Source organism: Malaclemys terrapin, chromosome 14 (assembly GCF_027887155.1).
Source record: "Malaclemys terrapin pileata isolate rMalTer1 chromosome 14, rMalTer1.hap1, whole genome shotgun sequence".
Taxonomy (NCBI): domain Eukaryota; kingdom Metazoa; phylum Chordata; order Testudines; family Emydidae; genus Malaclemys; species Malaclemys terrapin.
In genome coordinates this window covers 41,987,182-42,013,272 of record NC_071518.1, presented here as the reverse complement: position 1 = coordinate 42,013,272, position 26,091 = coordinate 41,987,182, and the positions used below count along the sequence as shown (strand labels likewise).

Sequence of the window (26,091 nt, the reverse complement as noted above, 5' to 3'; positions counted from 1 at the left end):
CCTCTCACCTGCTTCTTGCCATCGGACGACAGGACTTTGGTGACCCCGATCCGGTGCAGCATCACGTGGACGCGCTGCTCGAAGGAGCTGGGGATCTCCCCGTCGCTCTTCTCCAAGTGCCGCCTCTGAAGGGCAAACGGGACAAACCCGGGGACATGCTCAGGTGGCGCTTTACAGTCCCCGGGGCCCCCCACCCCCGTTGTGCTGGGCAGCCGCCGCCCTTGAGCCCTCCAGCTATGGGCTGCAGAACGCAGAGCCGTGGGGGGCCTGGCTATGCACCGCTATCTTGGCAGGCTGCCCTGCGAGGGGCAGCACTGCCGGGGTTCCCCATGGTGCTGCATGCTGCGACTCTGCCCCATGTGCCATGTCCGCCCCCGACCGCTGCATGGCCTTGTGCCTTGCCCCCTACCCCCCACGGCAGCCTTCTGCAAGGCCTGCTCCAGGGCTCCTCCCCCAGCCAGAACCAGGCCCCTTTATCACACTCAGCCCCTTCCACCCGGGTACAAGGGTCAACGGAAGGGGAATGTACCCCAGGGGGTGAAGCAAGGTCCATCCCTCCCCTCACGTTGCCCAGGCTGAGGGCAGGTTTGCCAAGAGACACGCCTGCCCCATGGCACTAACTGATGGCACCAGGCGAGTCTGGCTCGGGACAAGGTGTTTGTACATCACTGCTGTGCGACAGCCCCCCTTGGACAGGGTGACCAGACAGCAAGTGTGAAAAATCAGGACGGGGGTGGGGGGGTAACTGGCGCCTATAAGACAAAGCCCCAAACATCGGGACTGTCCCTATAAAACTGGGACATCTGGTCACCCTCCCCTTGGCGCTCCCTCTGGCACGTTTGCCTAAGATCAGTTCCCCCACCCAGCTGTATCACAGCAGCTAGTCCCAGTCCTTGGCTGCTTCGGGCTCTTTCTGGTCCTCTGTCGCTGGGGCAGGCCTCAAATTCCCCCAATCATCCCCCAGGCAGGAACAACCAGGGACATGGGCAGGAGCAGGGAGGGGCCCACAACAACAGACCCCACGGTTCTGGATTGGTTGGGGCCATCTGTGCCCCCAAAGTCCCCTGCCGCTTCCCCAGGAATGGAGCAGGGAGTCAGCCCCACGTCTACGCCCAAGCCCATCTGCAGTGCAGACACCAGCCAGGACTGGCTAGGTCAGGCCAGGACTTGGGGCCTGATCCAAACTAGCCTGGGGTCAATGGGAGTCGTCCCACGGATCCCTGCGAACCCCGGATCACTCTTAGGGTGCCCCTGGTTGGAGACACCAGCCTGGGGGGCCAGGCAGTCTGAGAGCTAGAGAACCGGCCTCCATGAACAGTCCCCTTTATATTCGCTGCAGCCCAGGTCCGTCTCCTCTCTGCCAGGGGGGTACAAACCTCACACATCACAGAACTTCCAGATTCCCGCTCTCTGCTGCACTGTTACTGTAGTAAAGCACCTGCTACAGCCGGGATGACCTGGGCCCCTACACTCAGGACACCCCTGAACTGGGGCAAGTGCCAGGAGCACAGGCTCCCGGCGCTAGGAGGGGGCAGTGGGGAAAGAGGGCTGTTACCTTTTCATGTTTCACTCCTAAGGCCTCTTCGTCCTCACCACACAGGAGTATGAGTGACTGTGACTTGCCCTCTCGGGAGTACTTGGGCCTGACCCTGTGGGCGGCATCGAGGGTCTGGCTGGGCTCTGCATTGGCCCTGGGCTCCACGGCAAGCCCACCCTCTTCGGATTTGCTCAGCGCCTTCCCAGGCTCCCCTGCCTTACTGGGAGGCTTTGAAATGTCACTGCGCGTGGACTTCCTGCCCTCCGGCTCCTTCTCGCACTTCCAGCCCCTGCTGGACTTCGGCTTCTTCAATGCAAAGAAGTTCCCTATTTTCTTTTTGAAAGTCCGGGTGCCAGATGGCGCGAGGGGGGCTGAGCCAGGAGAGATCCCCCGGGGGGCTGGGCTGGAGCAAGAAGAGGAAGCCAGGAAAAGAGTTAGCACAGGTGCTGATCGGAGACGTGAACTGAGAGCAGGTACAAGAACCACTGTGCCCCCAATGCCAAGAACTGCGCCAGGCACCTCTCTGCTGTCAGCCTGCAGCCTGGGGAGCCAGCCCCCAGGGAAGGGGCAGGAGAGGAACAGCTCCACGGCAGAGGGGACACACCATCCTCTTGGAAAGGCAGTTGGCTCGGTGGCCTCTTGGCTGTTTCCTTATCTTTGAACTTCCCCCTGACTGCTGGGATTAGAAAAACCAGTGGGGGAGGCATGGTGGAGCGCAGCCTAGCCCGTCCTCGCCCTCGCAGGGTGCCCAGCAGGCAGCAGGATGGGAGGCTCTGGGAAGGGGCTGGGAGATGGGGGTTGGCACGGCAGGATCCCCACCTGGGAGATGCATTGCAGATACACTTGGCTGCACATTTCACCGTCTCCCCTCCGTGAGCTTCGGCCGCAGAGGTGCAGCCGCCTCTCACTCTGGACTGTAGCTGGCCAGGCCGGGGTCCTGCGCTCAGCTCCTGTGCTAACCTTGCCCCAGCCCGGCCCTCAGCCGCTCCCCGGGGCCCACCGCGCCACAGTCTCACACTAATCAGCCAGGATTTCTGCCCAAGCAATTCAGTAACTGAAGTAAATGAAGGTGTTTCACCCCCAGTAGGTCAGGCGGCTTCGAGAGGCGTGGCTAGTCCCAGAACCACCCTGGCTCCTGCTTCCCAGGCCCGGCCTGAGGCAGGGATTAGCAATCCTCACACCACCGTTCCCTCCCCCGGCCTCCTGCGAGGTGCAGCAGCTCACCTACGCCATAGGTGCTGCCAGGTTACAGGACAGCTTTCAATCAAGGCGGGGGCAGAGGGAAGTGGAGAACCAGGAGCCGTAACTGACTGTAGCAGCCCTGGGTGGAGATCCAGGCTGCACCAGTGACAGCCCCAGCGTCCTGGCTCTACCTGCCCTGGGACACACGCTCAGCGGTATCCTCCTCTCCTGGCCGGGAGCATGGAGGGGACTTCCCAAGGCCTCCCACTTGGGCAGGCGTGATGGCAATTTTCCTCCATGGCTGACATGGTCCAAGAGTGTAGAGATGGCCACGCCCCCTAGAGGCCATCAGTAAATAAGAGTGTGTCTAGGCGGCACGTGGAGGTAGCCCGAGGTGGTCGCACCATGCCAGCTTTACTCCAGCTAGTAGCAGACACAGGACTGGAAAGCTGGCTCTACCATGTCTTTACATAGCCTCGGGCGCAAGGACCGACAGCTGGTTCGGTAAGAACACCACCAGCTTCCCTCTGGGCACCGCCACTTTCAGCGCCGCTGTTTGTGATGAGTGCCCGTATCTCAGAAGACATCCTCCTCTCCTTCCTCAGCACAGTCTGCTAGGTACAGCCCAGGCCCTTTAAAATTCCCTCTTTCCTGCAGTAACACTGAGCTCCTGGTGGACAGGTGCTCTCTTCCCCCAGCATGGGGACAGGACAACAGCTGAAAACCTAACTACTGCTACTTACAAGGGCTGGTAAAGCCCCTGGGCAGCCAGGCTGCGTGCGGCTCTCCTTACTACGAATGGGTCGTGCATTTCAGAGCCGGGCTTCTGCCAAGATCAGGGGTTGTCTCGATCAGGGAGAACCTCCGGCTCCCGGTGCGGCAGGCGTGCAAGCAGGATGCCCGAGTAGAGTTTTACACAGAGACCGGGGGGGGGGGGGGGGGGCAGGGCATCACCAGGGCTCACTACCGCTAGCTGGGTGGAAAGCCCAAGTGACAAGCTGCAGGGAAATACAAATCAACACAACGGCAGGGAAGAGAGTCCTGCTCAGCGGCAGGCTGCTTGTGGGAGGGGTGACAGAGCGAGGGCCAACGAGGAAAAAGGAGACTGGAGAAGGATAAGAAAGGAGAGAAAATCCGGCTCAATTTTGACTCCTCCCTATGTGGGGGGAGGAAGGGGGGGCAGAGTTTTGTTTGCGAACACACCTGAGCTAAGCCCTGCACAGGCCATGCTGCTGGTTTCGAAGGTGTGCCCCTAGCGCTGCTCAGTGCTTCCTGCCGTCTCAGCCCCAGAGCCTGGCAGCCCCGTTGCGGAGGTGGAAATGGATGCCGGGAGTGAGCTGCCCGAGGACACACAGCGAGTCTGGGAGGACGACCCAGACGTTTTGGGCTTCCAGGTCCCAACTGACTGCAGTCACTCACTCTGCCCTTGTACACTGCTTTCCTCCCAACGGGCCATGGGCTTGGAAGAGCTAGTTTAAAATCCCAGCGCCCAGACTGGTGAATCAGCCGACCTCGCCTCACTTCTCAAAGGCCGCATTCTGGCCAGGACCCCAAAGGGAGATGCCGACTAGCTGCAGAGCCCACTACAGTCATTGTTAAGTCTAATGGTGTGAACCCCAGTGTCCTGGGCTCATCCCAGTTCAGGGAATTGCATTCTGACATCCTAAATGCCCCCTTGCACTTTCAGTTGGACTTGGTGGGCCAGGTCCTCAGCTGGCATCAGATGGTAGAACACCACTGAAATCAGACCAGCTAAAGATCTGAACCAGATTCTTACTCAGTCCCTGATCAAAACTGCTGTGTACCGTTGCTGTGTGCTGTTAAACAGTTGCTGTGTTGCACCCAAGACATGAGTGCATTTCTGCAGTGGGTGAAATGATCCCTATAACATTCTACACTCGACACAGGTGTTGTGTTGTGAGAATTTGCTAATATGTCCATTCAGAGTCCTAGAGGAACAGTGTTTAAAAGCATTAATGACTATTAATTAGTAGTGACCTGAATTTCAAACCATGCAAGGTAATGTTACCCCAAGAAATGACTGAGGACGATTCCCCAGTTTATGCACCACTAGCTTGTAAGCCAGGCACCTCTTGATGCTAACTGTCACGTGGCCTAAGGGTTACAGGAATCCCCTGGGCTTGGTATGCGCATTCTAGTTCAGAGAATGCCACGTGAGGGCTCTGAAAGCCAGGGTCACACAAGTCATCAATACTGTTGTGAAATGCACGTACAGCTGTCGTGTAAGGAGTTGTGTATAGACACTGACAATTCCATTCTTACAGCCTGCATCTAGGGACTGGTCACTGGCAAAGGTGAAAAGCCGGTTTGCTGTCAGACAAGAGCTGTTTGTCCATCTATCTGTTTACATGTAAATGGAGCAGTGTCTGGTTCACAAGGAGCAGCCACTGGCATTCTAAGCTAATAAAGAGCAGAGGGGACTTTATAAGGAAAGTATCAGGAAGAGATAGACAGTGGGGCAGGATGGGGGAGAGGAACCCTGTATTGATGTAAATATCAAAGGCTTGTTTTGGCCTATTTTGGGGGGGCAAAGAGGACACCCTGGAATTAGGGTGACCAGACATCCCGATTTTATCGGGACTGACCCGATATTTCCTTGTTTGTCCCACGTCCCGACCAACGTTAGGTTGGGACACTGGACAAACAAGCAAATACTCCAGAGCCTGGAAGTGCTCGCGTCCCCCCCCCCCCCGCCCCCGCCCGACTCTGCCCCTCCTTCCCCCATTGGCTCCCTCCCCGAATCCCCGCCTCTTCCCCAGGCTCGCCCTTCCTCTTGTTTTCACTATAACTAGATCAAAGAGCTGTGTGTTTAGCTAAGGAGGTCCCTCGTCCAGTTTTGGCCTGGACAGACCTCTGTTGGGGTGGTTTTTTCCCCCCGTCTGGTACTGGGACAAACCAGATGTGGCTTTGTCTGGTAGCGGACGGAGGATGCCCTTTATAAGAGCACGCCGCTTTGCCCCCTCCGTGACCCCAATTCTCCAGTGTCCTGGGAACATGCGCGTGGCCACCTTATGTTTAGCAGAGCTGTGTTCTAAGGTGTAACTATTGGAACAGCAGGTGATTCTGTGTGTGGTCAGTGGATCAGGGACTGGAGGACTGGAGGCTGAGGCCTCGTGGGTTGGTACGTGTGTATCATGGCCTGTACACACACAGTGAGGCCCACGGAGGCCCAGAAGGCAGGACTGGCGTTGCCAGAGAGCTGACAGTGGGAAGCGGCACAGTAGCAGCGACAGTACTGAATACACCTCGTTTACTTACGGCGGTTCCTCTTGGATCAGCTTCTTCGTAAAGAACTCCTCTAGCCCTTCATCCACGCAAGTAATGCTTCTGTCCTCGTCATTCTCAGACGGGGCGGGCTGGACCTACGAGCAAGCGCCACAGTCAGAAGAGCGCAGTGCTGCAGAAGCAGGGAAAAGAGGAGGCGAGAGGCGGGGGAAAGCTGAATTCAGGGGGAGCGATCCCAGGAGAAAGTGACAAATCACTCCCGGACGTTCCTACTGATGCAACTGCTTTTTAATGGCACACGCACATACACCTGTGTACACATTTGCTGTTGAATAATAATAAAATAGCAGTAACAGCAACACCACCTAGCTCTTACCTAGCCCTCGTCATCAGCAGATCTCAAAGCTCTTTATAAAGGAGGGCAACATTATCCCTGTTTCACAGAGGGGGAAACTGAGGCCCAGAGACTTGCCCAAGGTCTCTCAGCAGGCCAGTTGCAGAGCCGGGAATATAACCCTGGTCTCCTGAATCCCAGAACAGCGCTTTATCCACTAGCACGCTGGGTCTCAGCCAGGGCTGTGTGTACTGCTGGGGGGTACATCAGCTCATCTAGAGATTTGCCTAGTTTGTCAACAGGCGATATAAAAAGCACTAGCGAAGTCAGTTCAGACTAAACTGTCATACAGACAATGGCTTGTTTCTCCTGCTCTATAGACTATACACTGACATGTAAGTACAATAGTTATATTCCAATGGATTTATTTTTGCCTGATATGATAACAAGGAGAAAGTCAGCGATTTGTCAGTACTATTCTGCTGTGACACTTCTGTATTTTTGTGTCTGATTTTGGAATCACGTCATTTTTAAGTGAGGTAAAACTTGGGGTACACAAGACAAATCAGCCCCCTGAAAGGAGTACGGTGGTCTGGAAAGGTCGAGAGCCCCTGCACTAGCTCACATGGCCTCCCTTCAGTGCCACATGGCCGTGCATCAGAAGGGACATAAAACCCCCCACTCCAGAATAAGATCCCAAGCCAAGCGCTGCTTCCAGCATCGAAACGGTTTCTCCCCTGTTACAGAGTGCACAGCTGCAGACCTGACAGTCCCTTCAAACCCTCCACAGCACCTCCCGGCTGTTCTCAAACAACCCTGCCTGCAGGCTCAGAGACATACACCCAGCCTGGCCAGGCTGGGGCGATGTCTAGCTGCCATGGTGTACTTTGCATCAGCGTGTTTTCTTCTGCGCCTTTCCAAGAGCTTGTGCTTGAAGCCAAAGCCTGTGTTGTGTCAAAGCTTCCCCTGCCATTATTCTGCAGCGTTTCCAGCTGCTCGGCACTAGGTCTGAAAATTGCCCGGGTGGTGCTTTTAGAACTTGGCTGCCCGTTAGCTCATGCTTGGTGACGTTACCAATATGAGATTGCACCCAGTTCCAGGGTGATGGCCAAAAGCAGCCCAGTCTTCCTCTTCCCAGCAACAGCCTTGGGGCACGTGTCCCAAGTGCCACGTTTCAATGCTTTCCCCTGGACAGCAGGAGCCCGCGCGTGTTTCATTTCACTTTCGACTTAATGGAAAAGCTCCGGGATGAGGGCCCAGGTTTTAACACCCTACGAAAACACCCCACCGAATACAGATTGCGAATATGGCGAAAATTCTAGGCCAAAACTGGGTGACGTCAGAGCTGTGAGGAGTCAGATCATTCGTAGGCCTCATTGTCTCCAATTTCTGGTCAGCAAACCCAGCCATCCCGCACTCTGAGTACTTGCCCCGGTTCTGGATTGCTCTCCTCAGATCATTTGCCAGTGTTTTGCCCCAAAACGTCCTACACAGCTGGGGTTGGAGGAAGGAATTTCATCATTTCCTTTAGGAGACTATTCCACGGGCTATGGGTCTAGGTGCTATGAGTCTTGGCTAGTTATCTTAGGTGCATGTACACGAACGCAAGAAGCCTGGGAAACAAGCAGGAAGAATTGGAAGTCCTGGCACAGTCAAAGAACTATGATGTGACTTGAATAACAGAAACTTGGTGGGGCAGTTCACATGACTGGAGCACTGTCATGGATGGGTATAAACTATTCAAGGACTGATACGGGAGGAAAGGTGGAGGAGTTGCATTGTATGTAAGAGAACACTATGAGTGTTCAGAGCTCCAGTTTGAAACTAGAGAAAATCCTGTTAAGAGTCTTTGGGTTAAGTATAGAGCAGGGGTCGGCAACGTTTGGCACGCGGCTCGCCAGGGTAAGCACCCTAGCGGGCCGGGCCAGTTTATTTACCTGCTGATGCGGCAGGTTCGGCTGATCGCGGCCCCCACTGGCCGCGGTTCGCCGTCCTGGGCCAATGGGGGTGGCGGGAAGCCACGCCCAGCACATCCCTCGGCCCACGCCGCTTCCTGCTGCCCCCATTGGCCCGGGACGGCGAACCGCGGCGAGTGGGGGCCGCGATCGGCCGAACCTGCTGCGTCAGCAGGAAAATAAACTGGCCCAGCCCACTAGGGTGCTTACCTTGGTGAGCCACGTGCCGAACGTTGCCGACCCCTGGTTTAGAGGCAAGAGCGACAAGGGTGATGTTGTGGTGGGCGTGTGCTATAGACCACTGGATCAGAAGGTTGAGGTAGACGAGGCTTTCTTCGGACAACTAACTGAAGTTTCCAGATCACAGGCCCCTGGTTCTAATGGGGGACTTCAATGACCCTGACATCTGCTGGGAGAGCAATACAGCAATGCACAGACAATCCAGGAAGTTTTTGGAGAGTGTTGGGGACAAATTCCTGGTACAAGGGCTGGAGGAACCAACTAGGGGCCATGCTCCTCTTGACCTACTGCTTACAAACAGGGAGGAATTGGTAGGGGAAGTAGAAGTGGGTGGCAACCTGGGCAGCAGTGACCATGAGATGGTTGAGTTCAGGATCCTCACAAAAGGAAGAAAGGAGAGTAGCAAAATATGGACCCTGTACTTCAGAAAAGCAGACTTAGACTCCCTTAGGGAACTGATGGGCAGGAGCCCCTGGGCGGCTAATATGAGGGGAAAGGAGTCCAGGAGAACTGGCTGTATTTTAAAGAAGCCTTTCTGAGGGCACAGGAACAAACCATCCCGAAGTGCAGAAAGAATAGCAAATATGGCAGACGACCAGCTTGGCTTAACAGTGAAATCTTCGGTGAGCTTAAACTCAAACAGGAAGCTTACGAGAAGCGGAAATTTGGACAGATGACTAGGGAGGAGTATAAAAATATTGCTAGAGCTTGCAGGGGTAATCAGGAAGCCCAAGGCACAACTGGACTTGCAGCTAGCAAGGGATGTGAAGGGTAACAAAAAGGGTTTCTACAAAAAGGCATGTTAGCAACAAGAAGAAGCTCAGAGAAAGGGGGGGCCCTTACTGAATGGTGGAGGCAACATAGTGACAGATGATGTGGAAAAAACTAAAGTACTCAATGCTTTTTTTGGCCTTGGTCTTCACTGACAAGGTCAGCTCCCACCCTGCTGCACTGGGCAGCACAGTATGGGGAGGAGGTGAGCAGCCCTCAGTGGTAAAAGAACAAGTTAAGGACTATTTAGAAAAGCTGGACATGCACTAGTCCATGGGTCCAGATCTAGTGCATCCGAGGGTGCTGAGGGAGTTGGCTGATGTGATTGCAGAGACATTGGCCATTATCTTTGAAAATTCGTGGCAATCAGGGGAGGTCCCGGATGACTGGAAAAAAGCAAATGTAGTGCCCATCTTTAAAAAAGGGAAGAAAGAGAACCGGGGGAATGACAGATCGGTCAGCCTCACTGCAGTCCCTGGCAAAATCATGGAGCAGGTCCTCAAGGAATCCATTTTGAAGCACTTGGAGGAGAGGAAGGAGATCATGAACAGTCAACATGGATTCACCAGGGGCAAGTCATGCCTGACCAACCTGATTGCCTTCTATGAGGAGATAACTGGCTCTGTGGAGGTGGGGAAAATGGTGGATGTGATACATCTTGACTTTAGCAAAGCTTTTGATAAGGTCTCCCACAGTATTCTTGCCAGCTAGTTAAAGAAGTATGGGCTGGATGAATGGACTACAAGGTGGATGGAAAGCTGGCTAGATCGTCGGGCTCAACAGGTAGTGATCAATGGCTCGATGTCTAGTTGGCAGCCAGTATCAAGTGGAGTGCCCCAGGGGTCAGTCCTGGGGCCGGTTTTGTTCAACATCTTCATTAATGTCTGGATGATGGGATTAATTGCACCCTCAGCAAGTTTGTGGATGACACTAAACTGGGGGGGAGAGGTAGATAAGCTGGAGGGTAGGGATAGGGTCCAGAGTGACCTAGACAAATTGGAGGATTGGGCCAAAAGAAATCTGATGAGGTTCAACAAGGACAAGTGCGGAGTCCTGCACTTAGGACGGAAGAATCCCATGCAGTGCTACAGGCTGGGGACCGACTGGCTAAGCAGCAGTTCTGCAGAAAAGGACCTGTGGATTACAGTGGACGAGAAGCCGGATATGAGTCAGCAGTGTGCCCTTGTTGGCAAGAAGGCCAACGGCATTTTGGGCTGCATTAGAAGGAGCACTGCCAGCAGATCTAGGGAAGTGATAATTCCCCTCCACTCGGCACTGGTGAGGCCACACCTGGAGTATTGGGTCCAGTTTTGGGGCCCCAACTACAGAAGGGATGTGGACAAATTGGAGAGAGTCCAGCAGAGTGCAACAAAAATGATTAGGGGGCTGGGGCACATGGCTTATGAGGAGAGGCTGAGGGAACTGGGGTTATTTAGTCTGCAGAAGAGAAGAATGAGGGGGGATTTGATAGCTGCTTTCAACTACCTGAAGGGGGGTTCCAAAGAGGATGGATCTAGACTGTTCTCAGTGGTAGCAGATGACAGAACAAGGAGCAATGGTCTCAAGTTACAGTGGGGGAGGTTTAGGTTGGATATTAGGAAACACTATTTCACTAGGAGGGTGGTGAAGCACTGGAATGGGTTACCTAGGGAGTTGGTGGAATCTCCTTCCTTAGAGGCTTGACAAAGCCCTGGCTGGGATGATTTAGTGGGGATTGGTCCTGCTCTGAGCAGGGGGTTGGACTAGATGACCTCCTGAATTCCCTTCCAACCCTGATATTCTATGATTCTATGATCCTGCCCCCCTGGAAACACCACCACTCCTGTGTGTGGGAGCAGGCCCCTGCTGGCCGGCTGCTAGCCCAGATCTCCTGCCCAAGCTTCTTCACCTCCTCAGTGTCCGGCCCTTTCACTGCTCCCTCACACGCTGCTCCAGTGCCTGCAGCTCCCACCCCCCTCTCTAGCTTTACTGCATGGCAGAGCCCAGACCCGAGCATCGTGTCCCAAATGTGTCAGTCACCCAACAGCCTGGGACGAGACCCGCTATCTTGCTAACAGGCCTGGGTCCACTCCCAAACCACACTCCCCTCACATGTGCACATCTCATTGGCTGGCTGCTCCCCCCACTGTCTGTCACCCCATGGCCATGGGTTCCCCCAGACAAATGCCACTTGTTTTCCCAGGTCCAATTTGCTATTCCCTACTCCTGTGTCAGATCCCACTGGTCTCTCTCTAGGGTTTCTCTGCCCTTCCTGCTCATCACACTTACCCCCCTCCCCCCACCCCCCCATGCAGCGTCACCCGCTAAGGTGAGGAATGGGCTGCTTCTTCCTTCCAGAGCATTAACAAGTATGACCAATCAGAAAGGCCCTGTCCCCTGGGGGCTCCCCCAGCTAAACACACGGGGGCATTGGCCTGGGCCATCCAGGAGCTCCTTTTCAATCCCCAGGGTCGTGTTCACATCCAAGTCCAATCATGTGCTTTGGAGAGGAAGCCTTTGATTGACATGAGTGATACAAAAGACCGGGCCCCCTGGGGAACCCCGGGGTGCTTGGGCTATTCCCCGGCGGGAAGCCTAGGATGGCCACTGCCAACCCAGGGCGTGTTTGTGTCGTACCCAAGGAGGTGGCTAAAGGCATGCGCCCCCGGGCACAGCACACACAGCTCTCCAGGGAGTCGCTTTCTATGGGCTGTTTTCCTAGGCTAGGGAGCATTTTGCATGGCAGACAAGAGCCCTCACCCAGCAGGATGTGTGCACTCAGAGGATAATCACTTCCGTTTCTCAGAATGGGCCCTGTAGCGGGGTGGTCACCTGCTCCTGCCCTGGGAGGGGGCTGGGGCTGCGAGCTAAAGGCTCGCTGATTGGGGAAGCAGCCGCAGCTGGGCCATGCCCCAATCAGACTGCAGCTGGCCCTATAAAAGCCAGTGAAGCGAGTAGCTGATAGTCTCTCTCTAGCTTGCTGAGGGAGAAGGGCCTGGCTGCTGGGAGCTAGAGAAGGTCCCTAAAGTGGAGCAAGGCTGGGGGAAGGCCAGAGGAGCTGGGGAGCTCCAGCCTGGAAACCCCCCAGGCTGCAGGCCTTGTTAAAGGCCAGACAGGTACTGGGGATGCAGAGGGGCAGCCCATGGGTAGGCAGAGGCAGCAGGTCCAGACCCCCTTTGCCGGTGATGAGTGGCACTTACACTGCAGTCTGCCCCAGTGAACGGGGGCTAGATCGAGACTGGCAGTAGCCATAGTCTGAGGTGGGGATAGAGGGTTGGGGGTCCCCTGGGGAGGGGAGACCCAGATCTGTGGGGGTATTGCCAGGGGGCAGCACCCTGGCCTGAAAGGGGCACCGCGGTCCAGGAGGGACTCGGGCCCAGCGGCATGCAGGACATCGGCCTGCAGAGGGTGCTCCGGAGGCTGGAAATGCTAATTCCCTGGGCGACCAGCAGGAGGCGCCATGCTGGTGAGTCCCGCCCCGTGACAGACCCCTCTGATTCCCCCACTGAACACGGTCTCTGCCCTTGCAGAAGGTCTCTATGGCTTAGCAGTTTGAGCACCAAGGCCACGGCTCCAGCTGGGAGGGCGGGGGCTGGAAACCAGCCAGGTAACTGTCTCCCAAAGTGAGGGAGGTGAGCTCCGAGCATCCAACTCTAGCTCACCTCCCGGGTGGTGGAGTAGAGATTAGTGAGTGGAACGTTTCCTGTAGGAGACGTCAACGAGCAAGCGATGCTCCGTTATTGAGGGATGCAGACCTCGGCCAGCACCTGCTTCCAGAGACAGGGAGCGGACAGGAGCTTTGCAAGGAACTAAAAAGGCAGGGGGAGGCCAAGCCTGGCATGCAAGACCCTGTATCTTCCTGCCCTGTCACAGAGCCGGTCTGGTAACTCCTGCCAGCAGTGAGGCCCCCGTGCCGCAATTCGCACGCACAGTCAGCACCAGCCAGCAGGTGTGTAACACTACATGTTGCCTAGGCAGAAGAGGCATTAGCCAGACAGAGAGCTAACTGTTGGGGTGTAACATAAAGCAGGGCAGCAAAGCTATGTGATCTTAACCCCCGTGCAACCCCCTCCTGCTGGGCCAGCACACCTCACGCTCATTTTGCACACTCACTGAATGCCAACATGGTACAACAACAGCGCTGTCCAACCAAGGCTATGGCCAAAGCACTAGTACCATGAGCCCAATGGGCAACTTACATCACCATTCACAGCCCCACCCACTTTGGCCCAAGAGAACTGCACCGTCTTCCCCTAGATCTGGGTGCGGCCTGCCGAGTGCCTCAGTTTCCCCAACTGAAGATGGGGTTAGTCACATCGGGTTACCCAACTCCCAGGAAGGCTCCAGGGATGAACTAGTTACTGTGTGTAAGGCCCTTTGGAAAGAAAATGTAAAAGCACCGAATGCATAGTGTTATCATCCTAATTCTATAAGTTTAGTCCTACCGCCAGTGCCGTGGAATGGAACACTGCCCCCCCAGCCCCCTCCCCGACTGCTAGGAGGGCCAGGGACTCCCTGGGGTGCAGTCAGACACAGAACAGCTGCTAGGTTGTAATGATCCCAGCTAAACACCTGGAAGGGCTCTCCTCTTCCCACACTTCCTCCTCCCCACTCACCTCCGCAGCCCGCCCTGGGAGAATTCTAGCGTTTATGGAGGGCTGGAGTTACTGAGCGCTAAAATGGGATCTGTTGCCTTGTGAACCAAATGCTCCCATCTGGGGACTTTCCACGGCTCCGTCAAAAGCCACAGGAGCCCCTCCCCCCTCCACCCCAGTCTAAACGCAATACGCAAAGGGAGGAATGGGCTACGAAGCCCCTTCTAATGGGGTTATTTACAGGAGGTGGCAAAAGCTTTAAGCACAGTCCTATCTGCTCCTGTTCCCACCGTGCAGACGCACAGGCCTCCCAGGAGGCAGGACTTTCGCAGAGCTCTTCCCATGGGCCTGCGTGGAGTACTCAGGATTCCTTCCCAGCACTGCCTGCAGATCCAAACTGCCCCAGAGTCTGGCTCATGTCCTTCCCTAGTTCTAGGTCAGTTAACTCAGACGTTTTGTCCCATCAATGCCACGAATTAAAAAGAACTTTCAAATTGCAGCAGCCCTGCAGCACTCCCGAGCCCTGCAAGCTCACAGGAGAGCCGAGCGTTGGCTGGGACGGAGCCAACATTTTCATTTTTCTTCCTCCTGGGCCAAACTTGGGCTTGCAGGACACGGTAATGAGGTCTCACCCAGAGTCTCTCCTTCTTTGCTGCTAAGTGTTTGCCCCAGAGTGGGTCTTTTGAAGCAGGCCCGCACACCTGCCAGCCACCGCTCTGCATCCAGAGGTGATTAATGCTCCTTGGGATGCTCCGTCTCCAACTCAGCAAAGCTCTTAAGCAGGTGTATGAACCTGACTACGCACCTGCAAAAGCTGACCTTTGGGCTACAGCCCTTAAAGCGACCTGGGCCTGGCTCCTGCTGGAGTGCGCTACCTACAACCAGCCCCAGGCACCTGAGCAACGGCCGTGGGGCACAAAGGTGCCCGTAACACGCTGGGGTTCTCTGTGAACCGTTTCAGGTCTGTCTGAGCAGCCCCGTGCCAAAGGCACCGTGCAGAGAACCTGGCTAATGAGCAGCAGCTGCAGAGCAAGGAGGGCGCGGCACAACAAAACCAGACGTTGCAAGGGGCAGACGCTGAAGTGCTTCGTCCGGACCAAGGCAAGGGGGGGCAGCTTGGGAAAGGACAAAGTTCGGTCAAGTCCCTGGCACACTGGGACAAGCTGCAGTGACTCCGTTAGAAGGGTGCCTACAGCTCCAAGGGCAGACCTTGGCCCGCCGTCTCCACGGGACAGACAGAAACAAGATCCATCAGCGCTAGGTATTCTCATCAGTCCAACCCCAGGCCAGTCCCGTGAGTTGCACAGGGTCGATGGCTTGCAGTTGACAAGCACAAGGCTATTTCTTCTTTGCTGGCGTTTAAATCCATACCAGCTTTTCATTCCACCATTATTTATGCCTCTGGAGAGCGGTGCCAGTGTTAAGCATCCACTTGCACATCACATCCATCAGAGACGGCCCTAGCCGAATGCTCAGGCAATATTCTAACCCGTAAGGACTCTCTCCTGCCTGGAGCGGACTAGAAAACCCTGCAGTCCAAAGGCAGTGCCGTGCCGGTCCCTTGGGCCTGTCCCTGTCTGTAGGAGTAACTCGCTGCTAGACCAGGCAGCATGGGAGGGAACTCATCCTCTTTCGTGTGGAGGAGATGTGTCAAGATGATCACCGTCATACTCAGCAGCTGTGCAGGCCTGGGGCCTGACTGTACCGCTAGTATAGCTTGCTAGTTAGTGAGACAGTGGAACCAGGCCAGCAGCCTCCCATGCACCCCCCGTGGTCTGGGGTCACCCTAGAGGCAGCCGGCCTCCATTTCCCCTCTTGGACTTTTCAAATAAAACTTCCCTCCAGGTTTTTTCTTGGGCAAAAATACCCCTTCTTGGGGCCTGGGCTTATCACTATAAAATAAACCATCAAAACCCTCCACTCCCCAAACCAAGTCTAGTCCTAAGGCCCCCAACCCAAGCTTTCTCTTTCTCCTCCCAGGCCTTCCTGGCTGGGGCCTCTGCAGGCTCTCCCCTGGGTCAGGGTCTCTCGCAGGCCTCCCTGCCTAGGGCAACTCCCCTGGTCTCAGGTCTTCCCTGCAGGAGCCGTTCCTCACACTGCAGACTCGACCAGAGCTTCTGGAGCATCGCCCGTTGTGCAGCCCCCTGTTGCCCTTTCTAGAGCCACCCCAGGGGTCCCTCACTCTGTAATCAGGGCTGGCAAGCCCTAGCCGCCTAAGAGGTGAGCCCCGGTACAGGCAGCAGGTCCCGGATGCTGTGCACATGCCAGGTCTGAGCCCAGTGAAATCTCGGGGGAACGCTCCAGGGGAGGTTCCTGGGTCTCGGTGGTGCAGGGAGAAAGAAGAGACCCGAAAGAGCCTTTCCTCTTTGGAGGCTGGAGCTTGCCCGGCTCTCACCGACACGAGGAACTGTGTCTCTGGGAAGAGGCCGTTAAGACTTCTATCATCTCAGGCTCAATAAGGAGCAGGAACCGTTTCTCTCCAATCAAAGCGATTCTCCCTTTGGGTTCACGGTGTTAGACCTCGGACGCCTGGCTGACCACCGCCCTGCGCCGTGTGTAAACACACAGCCCCTGCTTGATGCCAGAGTTACCTCCCTCTGGCTGTGTCTGCTGGGCCCCAATGGAAGAGAGGGAAGGTCAGAGGGGTACCCTGTCTGCCAGAACAGCCGCAGAGCAGGGACACAGCCACTAACCCTGACACTGGAGAGAAGTCAAATTAGCGGCAGCCTGCTGAACCCTCTGGTAAAATCCCATCCATCCCCTTTGGCCCACAGGATATGCCTAAAGCATGCCTCTGAGAGGCCAGCCCAGTGCGATTCCCAGTGCCCAGTGCTGGCCCTCAGCCAGGGACTCTCCGAACGCCCGCGCCAGGTGGCAGCTCTGCAGAGCTCGGAATGCAGGTGCCAGGTTTGATGCCAGGCAGGTCCCGGGGCGGAATTCACCCTTGGCAGAGGGTGGGCTGTGCAAAGGGACCCTCTGTGTCCCCTACGTGCCAGGGAGGTGGCGTCGGTGCGGAGCGGGGTGCTGAGGGTGGGCCGCACCTCCTCGGACATGAAGCCTGGAGCGGGCCAGACCTCTACCACTGGGAACCTGGAGGGGCACCACCGCCATTACCCTCGCTCAGAACAAAGCCCACGGATGGGGCTCTGAGCCCTGCCACGCACCCTGCACCGACAGCTGACGCTTCTCCCAGGAGGGGCTGGGAGCACCAGACTCTCCCTGTGTGCAGGGCAAACCCTGGGTGCGTTCTGCATGGAGACAGAATCCCCTGCTTTGAAAATGAAGCCGATGATCGATTAACAGAAACAGCTTGACAAGGGAACCAAACTCTGCTCCTCAGCTTTTTAAAACCATCCCGCCGTGAGATGGGCTAGTCTGGCCTAAATGACTACCCAGCTCCTCCAGAAACGGTGATCTCTTGCTTGACTTAGGCTCTAACTCCACAGCCCCCCGAAGTTATTTTGCCTTCCCCCAAGGCCTAAGGCTGAGTTATAAATGAACTGATTGACGGAAAGGGGGCAGATCCTGTCACTTTTGAAACTAATCAAATGAGTCAGAAGTATCAGAGCCGGATACCAGGCAGTGAGCATTTTTACTGTGGAAAAGACACGGTTAATTCCAAATCCCTTCAAAAGGGTAAGGGCCTTCTCACCAAGCCAGTGTATTCTTGGGGCAAACAAGCATCTAAGAGTTGAAGCAAATTGCCCAGTTTTGCTGAAGGCTCCGGTAGGTGGTAAATACGCCCCACCAGAGACTTTCCAGACGGCCCAAAAGGTTCAAATCAATATTCTCAGACAGAAAGCGACACTGCAAATGGGCAAAGCCCCTGCATGCAGCCTGCAGCTTCTCTGCTTGTCACAACTACAATGTAGCTGCAGCATCTCAGGAAAGATTTTAGCAATCCACCGGCAACACACAAACCCCACAGACCCTCGCCCACAACCTCCTCCTCTAAGGGGAAAACCAGCAGCAGCCGAAGCTCAGCGGATGACTGCATAATAAAGCAGCTGCTGTTCACTGTGCTTCATCTTTCCGGGCTGGAATAAATGCTGATTAAAGATATTTCCCCACCACATAATTAAGCCCTGCCTGATTAAAAAATGAAAAGCGGGCTTACATGGGGCTTGCTTGGAGGCTGCTTGTTCCTGCGGTGGGGTCGGGGCCTAGCTCGGGTGTAGTGCTCCAGTTTCTCTCCCTCAGTTGGCAGGTCCATAAGGGATTGTGTGGGTGCAGGCTCTGGGAAAGGAAGCAAACTGCTTCCAGTCTCAGCATCCTTTGTGGAGGCAGGGCGTGACTTCAGAGAGGCACAGCTGACTGACAGCAGAGCCTGGTGAGTTCCAATCTCCTTATCTTCTGCCTCTGCCTGAAGATCGAGCTCCGACCGACCTGGAGGGGTGGGGGAGAAGGTGGAGAAAACCTTTGAAAATCTGACACAGGCGGAACGCTGTCCCTGCGCAGGGTTTCCTGCCACGGGGAGATTATTACACAAGCAGCTCAGAGAGAGCCTAGCAGATCACGGCTAGCATGCTCACCACAGGGAAAAAATAAACCTTGCCACACAGTTTGCAAAACTGCCACGGACAGTGGGAGTAGCTTGTGCATTATCCTCTTGGAACTGACTTGCTGTTAGTTCTGGGCCTGATCCTGCCAGGTCTTCCATGCACAGAACTTCCCCGGGGATCGGCAGGAGCTCGTGCTCCCAGGGCTGGCAGCATCCGGGCAGACTTTTGTGCGTGTCAGTAGGGCACTGGTCAGGGCTTGCGCCCACTCTGGGCATGGGCAGCTGAAGAGCGGCCAGGGGAGAAATCGCTGCTCTCCTTTTAACTTTTAAGTGGACAAAACTAGCAAGACTCGATTCAAACAGAGCCCAGTTTAGCTAGGCGGCATTTGCTTCCCTCAGTGAATTTTAAACACAAAATGCAGGCAGGTCATGGACCGATAACACGTGTGATGCTTTCAGTTCCAACCAGCTTGGGCTAACAGGCTAGCGTGTTGGACATGAGGTCTTGGGGCAGGGGCTGTTTCCTTGTTCTGTGGCTGTGCAGCGCCTGACACAGCGGGGTCCTGGCTAGGGATCCCAGGCACTCTGGTAAACACAACTAATAATAATTAACAATCGTTTTATCGGTGATACCGTATTACCCTGAAACAGCACACACTCCAATAGAGGTTAATCACAACCCAGCAGAGTACCCCCGGGGGGAGCTGCAATTGGTGGGGCAGATCGACCGAGTCCCCCTTCCCTGTGCTCCAGGGGAATTCACCCCCGGAAGGGCTGGAATAAATGCTGATTTAGAGGGATGCCCCGGCCTCCCACCCCCAGGGGTTCCGTTGTGCAGACGCAATGTTATGCTCCTGCCAGAGAAGCTCTATGGCGGAGGGCGGGTCAGGTCAGCACTGCCCTTTGGTGGCCTGGGCCAGCACCCTCTCTCTGGAGCCTGGATGCCCGCTGGCGGTGAAGAGGTTCCCATCACCTTTGCAGCTGGCAGTGGCCCGGGTAGGATCGACACCACTCAAAAACGGCTGCTCCGGAACCAGCCTGCGCTCCTGCCATCAGAACCACAAGGGCAAACCCTGTGCCCACACAGACCAGCGACTCCGATCAGACCCCATGCAGTGCTGGGGCCCACCGCGTGGCTCCAACTGCAGTATCAGGGCCTGTGTCTGGTCAGCAGCATAAGCAAGGTACCAGGGTGAGCGTCTCTCCTCTGAGAGGCAATAGGCAGCCAATCTGGAGTGCTGCACGTTACCTACCCCCATCACATGCAGACGGACAGACAGACCTCAGGAAGGCAGCTGCACCACGGCTAGTATTTCTACTGACCTGACCGCACATGCTCCAGAGAGTCCACATTGCTCAGACTCTCCAGCACGGCCCTCCTTGCTACATTGAATCATAGAATATCAGGGTTGGAAGGGATCTAAGGAGGTCATCTAGTCCCACCCCCTGCTCAAAGTAGGACCAATCCCCAACTAAATCATCCCAGCCAGGGCTCTGTCAAGCCAGGCCTTAAAACCCTCTAAGGAAGGAGATTCCACCAGCTCCCTACGTAACCCATTCCAGTGCTTCATCACCCTCCTAGTGAAAACGTTTTTCCTAATATCCAACCTAAACCTCCCCCACTGCAACTTGAGACCATTACTCCTTGTTCTGTCATCTGCTACCACTGAGAACAGTCTAGATCCATCCTCTTTGGAACCCCCTTTTCAGGTAGTTTAAAGCAGCTATCAAATCCCCCCTCATTCTTCTCTTCTGCAGACTAAACAATCCCAGTTCCCTCAGCCTCTCCTCATAAGCCATGTGCTCCAGTCCCCTAATCATTTTTGTTGCCCTCCGCAGGACTCTTTCCAATTTTTCCACATCCTTCTTGTAGTATGGGGCCCAAAACTGGACACAGTACTCCAGATGAGACCTCACCAATGTCGAATAAAGGGGAACGATCACGTTCCTCGATCTGCTGGCAATGCCCCTACTTATACAGCCCAAAATGCCGTTGGCCTGCTTGCCAACAAGGGCACACTGTCGACTCATATCCAGCTTCTCGTCTACTGTAACCCCTAGGTCCTTTTCTGCAGAACTGCTGCCTAGCCACTCGGTCCCTAGTCTGTAGCAGTGCATGGGATTCTTCCGTCCCAAGTGCAGGACTCTGCACTTGTCCTTGTTAAACCTGATCAGATTTCTTTTGGCCCAATCCTCCAATCTGTCTAGGTCACTCTGGATCCTATCCATACCCTCCAGCTTATCTACCTCTCCCCCCCAGTTTAGTGTCATCCACGAACTTGCTGAGGGTGCAATCCAGGCCACCTTCCAGATCATTAATGAAGATATTGAACAAAACCGGCCCCAGGACCGACCCTGGGGGCACTCTGCTTGATACCGGCTGCCAACTAGACATGGAGCCATTGATCACTACCCGTTGAGCCCGACGATCTAGCCAGCTTTCTATCCACCTTACAGTCCATTCATCCAGCCCATACTTCTTTAACTTGCTGGCAAGAATACCGTGGGAGACCGTATCAAAAGCTTTGCTAAAGTCCAGGAATAACACATCCACTGCTTTCCCCTCATCCACAGAGCCAGTTATCTCCTCATAGAAGGCAATTAGGTTAGTCAGCCACGACTTGCCCTTGGTGAATCCATGCTGACTGTTCCTGATCACTTTCCTCTCCTCCAAGTGCTTCAAAATTGATTCCTTGAGGATCATCTGCATGACTTTTCCAGGGACTGAGGTGAGGCTGACTGGCCTGTAGTTCCCCGGATCCTCCTTCTTCCCTTTTTTAAAGATGGGCATTACATTAGCCTTTTCCCAGTCATCCGAGACCTCCCCCAATCGCCAGGAGTTTTCAAAGATAATGGCCAGTAGTTCTGCAATCACATCCGCCAACTCCTTTAGCACCCTCGGATGCAGCGCATCCAGCCCCATGGACTTGTGCTCGTCCAGCTTTTCTAGATAGTCCTGAACCACTTCTTTCTCCACACAGGGCTGGTCACCTCCTCCCCATGCTGTGCTGCCCAATGCAGTAGTCTGGGAGCTGACCTTGTTCGTGAAGACAGAGATGAAAAAAGCATTGAGTACATTAGCTTTTTCCACATCCTCTGTCACTAGGTTGCCTCCCCCATTCAGTAAGGGGCCCACACTTTCCCTGACCACCTTCTTGTTGCTAACATACCTGAAGAAACCCTTCTTGTTACTCTTAACATCCCTTGCTAGCTGCAAGTCCAATTGTGCCTTGGGCTTCCTGATTACATCCCTGCAAGCTCTAGCAATATTTTTATACTCCTCCCTGGTCATCTGTCCAATCTTCCACTTCTTGTAAGCTTCTTTTTTGCGTTTAAGATCAGCAAGGATTTCACTGTTAAGCCAAGCTGGTCGCCTGCCATATGTACTATTCTTACTACACATCGGGATGGTTTGTTCCCACAACCTCAATAAGGATTCTTTAAAATACAGCCAGCTCTCCTGGCCTCCTTTCCCCCTCATGTTATTCTCCAAGGGGATCCTGCCCATCAGCTCCCTAAGGGAGTTAAAGTCTGCTTTTCTGAAGTCCAGGGTGCATATTCTGCTGCTCTCCTTTCTTCCTTGTGTCAGGATCCTGAACTCGACCATCTCGTGGTCACTGCCTCCCAAGTTCCCATCCACTTTTGCTTCCCCTACTAATTCTTCCTGGTTTGTAAGCAGCAGGTCAAGAAGAGCTCTGCTCCTAGTTGGTTCCTCCAGCACTTGCACCAGGAAATTGTCCCCTACACTTTCCCAAAACTTCCTGGATTGTCTGTGCACCGCTGTATTGCTCTTCCAGCAGATATCGGGGTGATTGAAGTCTCCCATGAGAACCAGGACCTGTTAGTTGCCTGAAGAAAGCCTTGTTCACCTCAAACCACCAGACCAGGGAGATATAGCAGACTCCCACCACAACATCACCCTTGTTGCTCACACTTCTAAACTTAATCCAGAGACTGTCAGGTTTTTCTGCAGTTTCATACCGGAGTTAAACATGCAGTTAAATACCGTGTGGCAGTGCATGATCAGCTCTGTGCTGACGCAGCGCTGAGCGGGAGATCAGGGGCCTGGGGCAGCCAGAAAGGGGGCCACTAGCAGGTAGCATTTCCTTGCTGGGTTCAATGGCGTTTGCTTTCTTAAGTCAGTCCCTTCCTCAGCTGTAGCCAGCTGGTGGGGAAGGAGAGAGAGACCAGTTCCAGGAGGGGAGCAGGAGCTGGGGTTCCCACTGCTGGGCCACCAGAACCATTCTCAAATGAGCCAGCAGCTCTCACGAGGAGGGTAGAGAGGGGCCGTGCCCGACTGAACTGCTGCCAGTGCAAAGAGCTTAGCACTGCAGGCCCCCTGGATAGGGGGCACATCTTCTAATCCAGGCACTCCAGTGCCACATGTGGGGGCTCCAGCAGGCACCACAGAGCAGCCTGCTGCCTTAAGGCAGCCCATTCAGGGGCCCAGCGTTGGCAGGGACAGAGTGCACACCTGGGTCCCCAGTGGGAACGGTTTGCTGCTGAGTGGCTGATGCTACACTGAAAATGCTCCATGTGGGAAGGATCTTCTCTGCCCTGGCAGCCACCTCGCCCTGCCTGCACCTGCAGTCCCACGTGGTACATTATGTACAGAGAGCCCCTTGGGCTAGGAACATGGAGCAATGGATTCTGGCACTAGACTGGGATAAGAGGGAAGGTCCTCGCATGGATCAGTAACTGGTTAAAAGATGGGAAACAAAGGGTAGGAATAAATGGTCAGTTTTCAGAATAGAGAGAGGTAAATAGTGGTGTCCCTCAGGGGTCTGTACTGGGCCCTGTCCTATTCAATATATTCGTAAACAATCTGAAAAAAGGGGTAAACAGAGAGGTGACAAAGTTTACAGATGTCACAAAACTACTCAAGATAGTTAAGTCCAAGGCAGACGGTGAAGAGCTACAGAAGGATCTCACAAAACTGGTGACAGGGTTACAAAATGGCAGATGAAATTCAATGTTGATAAATGCAAAGTAATGCACATTGGAAAACATAATCCCAACTACACATACAAAATGATGGGGTCTGAATTAGCAATTACCAATCAAAAGAGAGATCTTGGAGTCATTGTGGGTAGCTCTCTGAAAACATCCATGCAATGTGCAGTGGCAGTCAAAAAAGTGAACAGAATGTTAGGAACCATTAAAAAAGGGATAGATAATAAGACAGAAAATATCATATTGCCTCTATATAAATCCATGGTACGCCCACATCTTGATACTGCGTGCAGTTCTGGTTACCCCATTGCAAAAAAGCTGTATTAGAATTGGAAAAGATATAGAGAAGGGCAACAAAAATGATTCAGGGTACAGAACAGCTTCCCTATGAGAAGAGATTAATAAGACTGGGAATGTTCATCTTGGAAATGAGACAACTAAGGGTGGGATGAGAGAGGTCTATAAAATCATGACTGGTGTGGAGAAAGTGTATCGGGAAGTGTTATTTACCCCTTCACACAACACAAGAACCCAGGGGTCACCCACTGAAATGAACAGGCAGCAAATATAAATCAAACAAAAGGAAGTTCTTCTTCACACAGCGCACAGTCAGTCTGTGGAACTTGTTGCCACGGAATGTTGTAAAGGCCAAAAGTATAACTAAGTTCTAAAAAGAATTAGCTAAGTTTATGTAGGATCAGTGGCTATTAGCCAAGATGGTCAGGGATGCAACCCCATGCTCTGGGTGTCCCTAGCCTGTGACTGCCAGAAGCTGGGAGCGGACAACAGGGGATGGATCACTCGACGATTGCCTGTTCTGTTCATGCCCCCTGAAGCACCTGGCATCATAAAACAGGACACTGGGCTAGACAGACCATTGGTCTGACCCAGTACAGCCATTCTGATGTTCCTTATAACTGGCAAGTGTACGTTTAAGGGACTCATGGAGCTCACAGGCCCAAGCAACCTCTATTTCCTCCTTTAACATCCTAGGTTCCACCTTCCAGTTGGCAGGTTGCTTCACTCCCTCTCCTGCAGGCTGGGCACACTGTCTCCACGACTGCTCCAACCTTTGCCAGCCCATGCAGGGAGATGCAAAGAGAAGCCCGTTCCCCACAGAGCAGGGACCAGCAGCCCCACTGGAATGAGTTTAACTCCTGCGCCCCGTCGTGTCCCACTCACCGGCAAAAGACGCTCTCTGCCCTTTAGGAGAGAACGGAAGGTGCCGTGAGCTTCATCAGCTCCTTGTTTTTAGAGGCACATATAATCCCAGTACTGGTAGCTGTGAATGCTCGAACACCAGAGCCCGGTCTTCCAGTAAGAGGGAAGTAAGAGGAGCCACCGGTGCTCCTCCATGGCTGCTGTCCTCTAGCTGGTTGTGGTAATACCAAGACCCCACATGCTAGAAATGGTACACGGCCTAGCTATGCTGCCCCATTGCAGCACATACCCCAGGAGTCCACAAGCTGCCGGGGCAGCCAACCCCACTCCCCAAGCACAGCCCCCCACTCTGGAGCAGAAGGGGCTAGACCCAAGCATACTGCAAGGATATGGCTGCGGCTGCAGGGGCGATGCTAACAGATATGGCAGGATCTGGTCCTTTGCAGAGTTGTCCTCTTGCAGCCCAAAGTAACTCAAGTAACAAAAGGTTTTTGGGAAAAAACACGAGCAGAAACCTTGGAAATCTGACAAGAAAACGCCCCAGAGCCGGCGTGGGAATAAATACCCTGCAGCGTGAACGCATTGCCACGGAGACCCAGGCATGAACCTGAGTGGAAATCCAGGGGCTGCTTCTATTTTTGCCAGGAAAGGTAAATCCGGCCGCTGCAGATGCTGTGCGGTGAGGGCAGGTGGCAGAGTCGGTGCCTGTTGTTAGAGCAGCAAGGGCTCGGCGGCATTCTGCCTGCTTTTATTTGCATTACAGAGGCTGCTGCTGGCTCTGGATTTCCTCACTGTGCGCTGGGGCCTATTCAGGGCCCCGATGGTCAACACTCTCTCCCACGGTGGGACCCATGACGCTGTCACTGGGCTGGGCGATACACAGCCAGCGAATCCCTCCGGAGCAAGACTCGGAATCACGCCAGGATCGGACCCTGCTTCTGCCAAACACCTGGGTCCTGACGGATAATGTGACAGAGGACGGGTCACCTCCTCCTCCTCGTTCCTCCAGTGAGCTCCTGTCAAGCGATACTGTCACCAGGAGTCTGGCTTCCCAGCACAGACTGCAGGGAAGGGGAAGGCAGGCCAAATGCCATCAGATGCTGCCTCCTTCACTGACATTGTTGGGAGCCATCTCCACTGGGTTGGCTCGCTCACACGAGCTTGGAAAACCGCTGGAGTGAAGGCAGAACGTGGAACCTTCTACAAGCAACTCCTGGATTTATCCTTGCGTCACCATGAAACAAGGAACCACAGCTGTTTGACAGTTGCCCCAAAAGACAGAGTGCCACGCACTCAGTGGATATCCCCAGGAATGGTCCCACACCCAGGGCACATTCCCAGCTGCTGGATTTGCAATGAAACCCTTTGAGTTCACTAAGGTGTGTGAGTGTGAGAGAGTCACATGCACCCAACCTCCCTGTTGGCTCGTTTATTCCATCACGTGGGCAAAATAAATGATGGACAGGACACCAATAGTTGGGGTTCAGGGCTAACCCTCCCCCCATCAGGATCCTGAAGGAGCAGCGGCTTGGGGCGTAGGCTGCAGAGAGGGATTCCACTCCTTGGAGAGGGACACATGCAGCTCGAGCCCGGGACGTTTGCAATCCTGGCACAGTCAAACCTTCTCCTTTCACTGC

The 26,091-nt window shown here is 54.5% G+C and overlaps 1 protein-coding gene across 1 annotated transcript in view; it reads right to left on the bottom strand.

Annotated features, from left to right (window-relative positions):
* The window catches only part of CARMIL2 (capping protein regulator and myosin 1 linker 2), a 138,205-nt gene that overhangs the window by 29,014 nt on the left and 83,100 nt on the right, over window positions 1–26,091 (bottom strand). Inside the window, 4 exon segments of the mRNA XM_054048586.1 lie at window positions 9–125; window positions 1,556–1,940; window positions 5,999–6,102; window positions 17,957–18,225. Of these exon segments, the coding sequence (XP_053904561.1) occupies window positions 9–125; window positions 1,556–1,940; window positions 5,999–6,102; window positions 17,957–18,225 (875 nt within the window).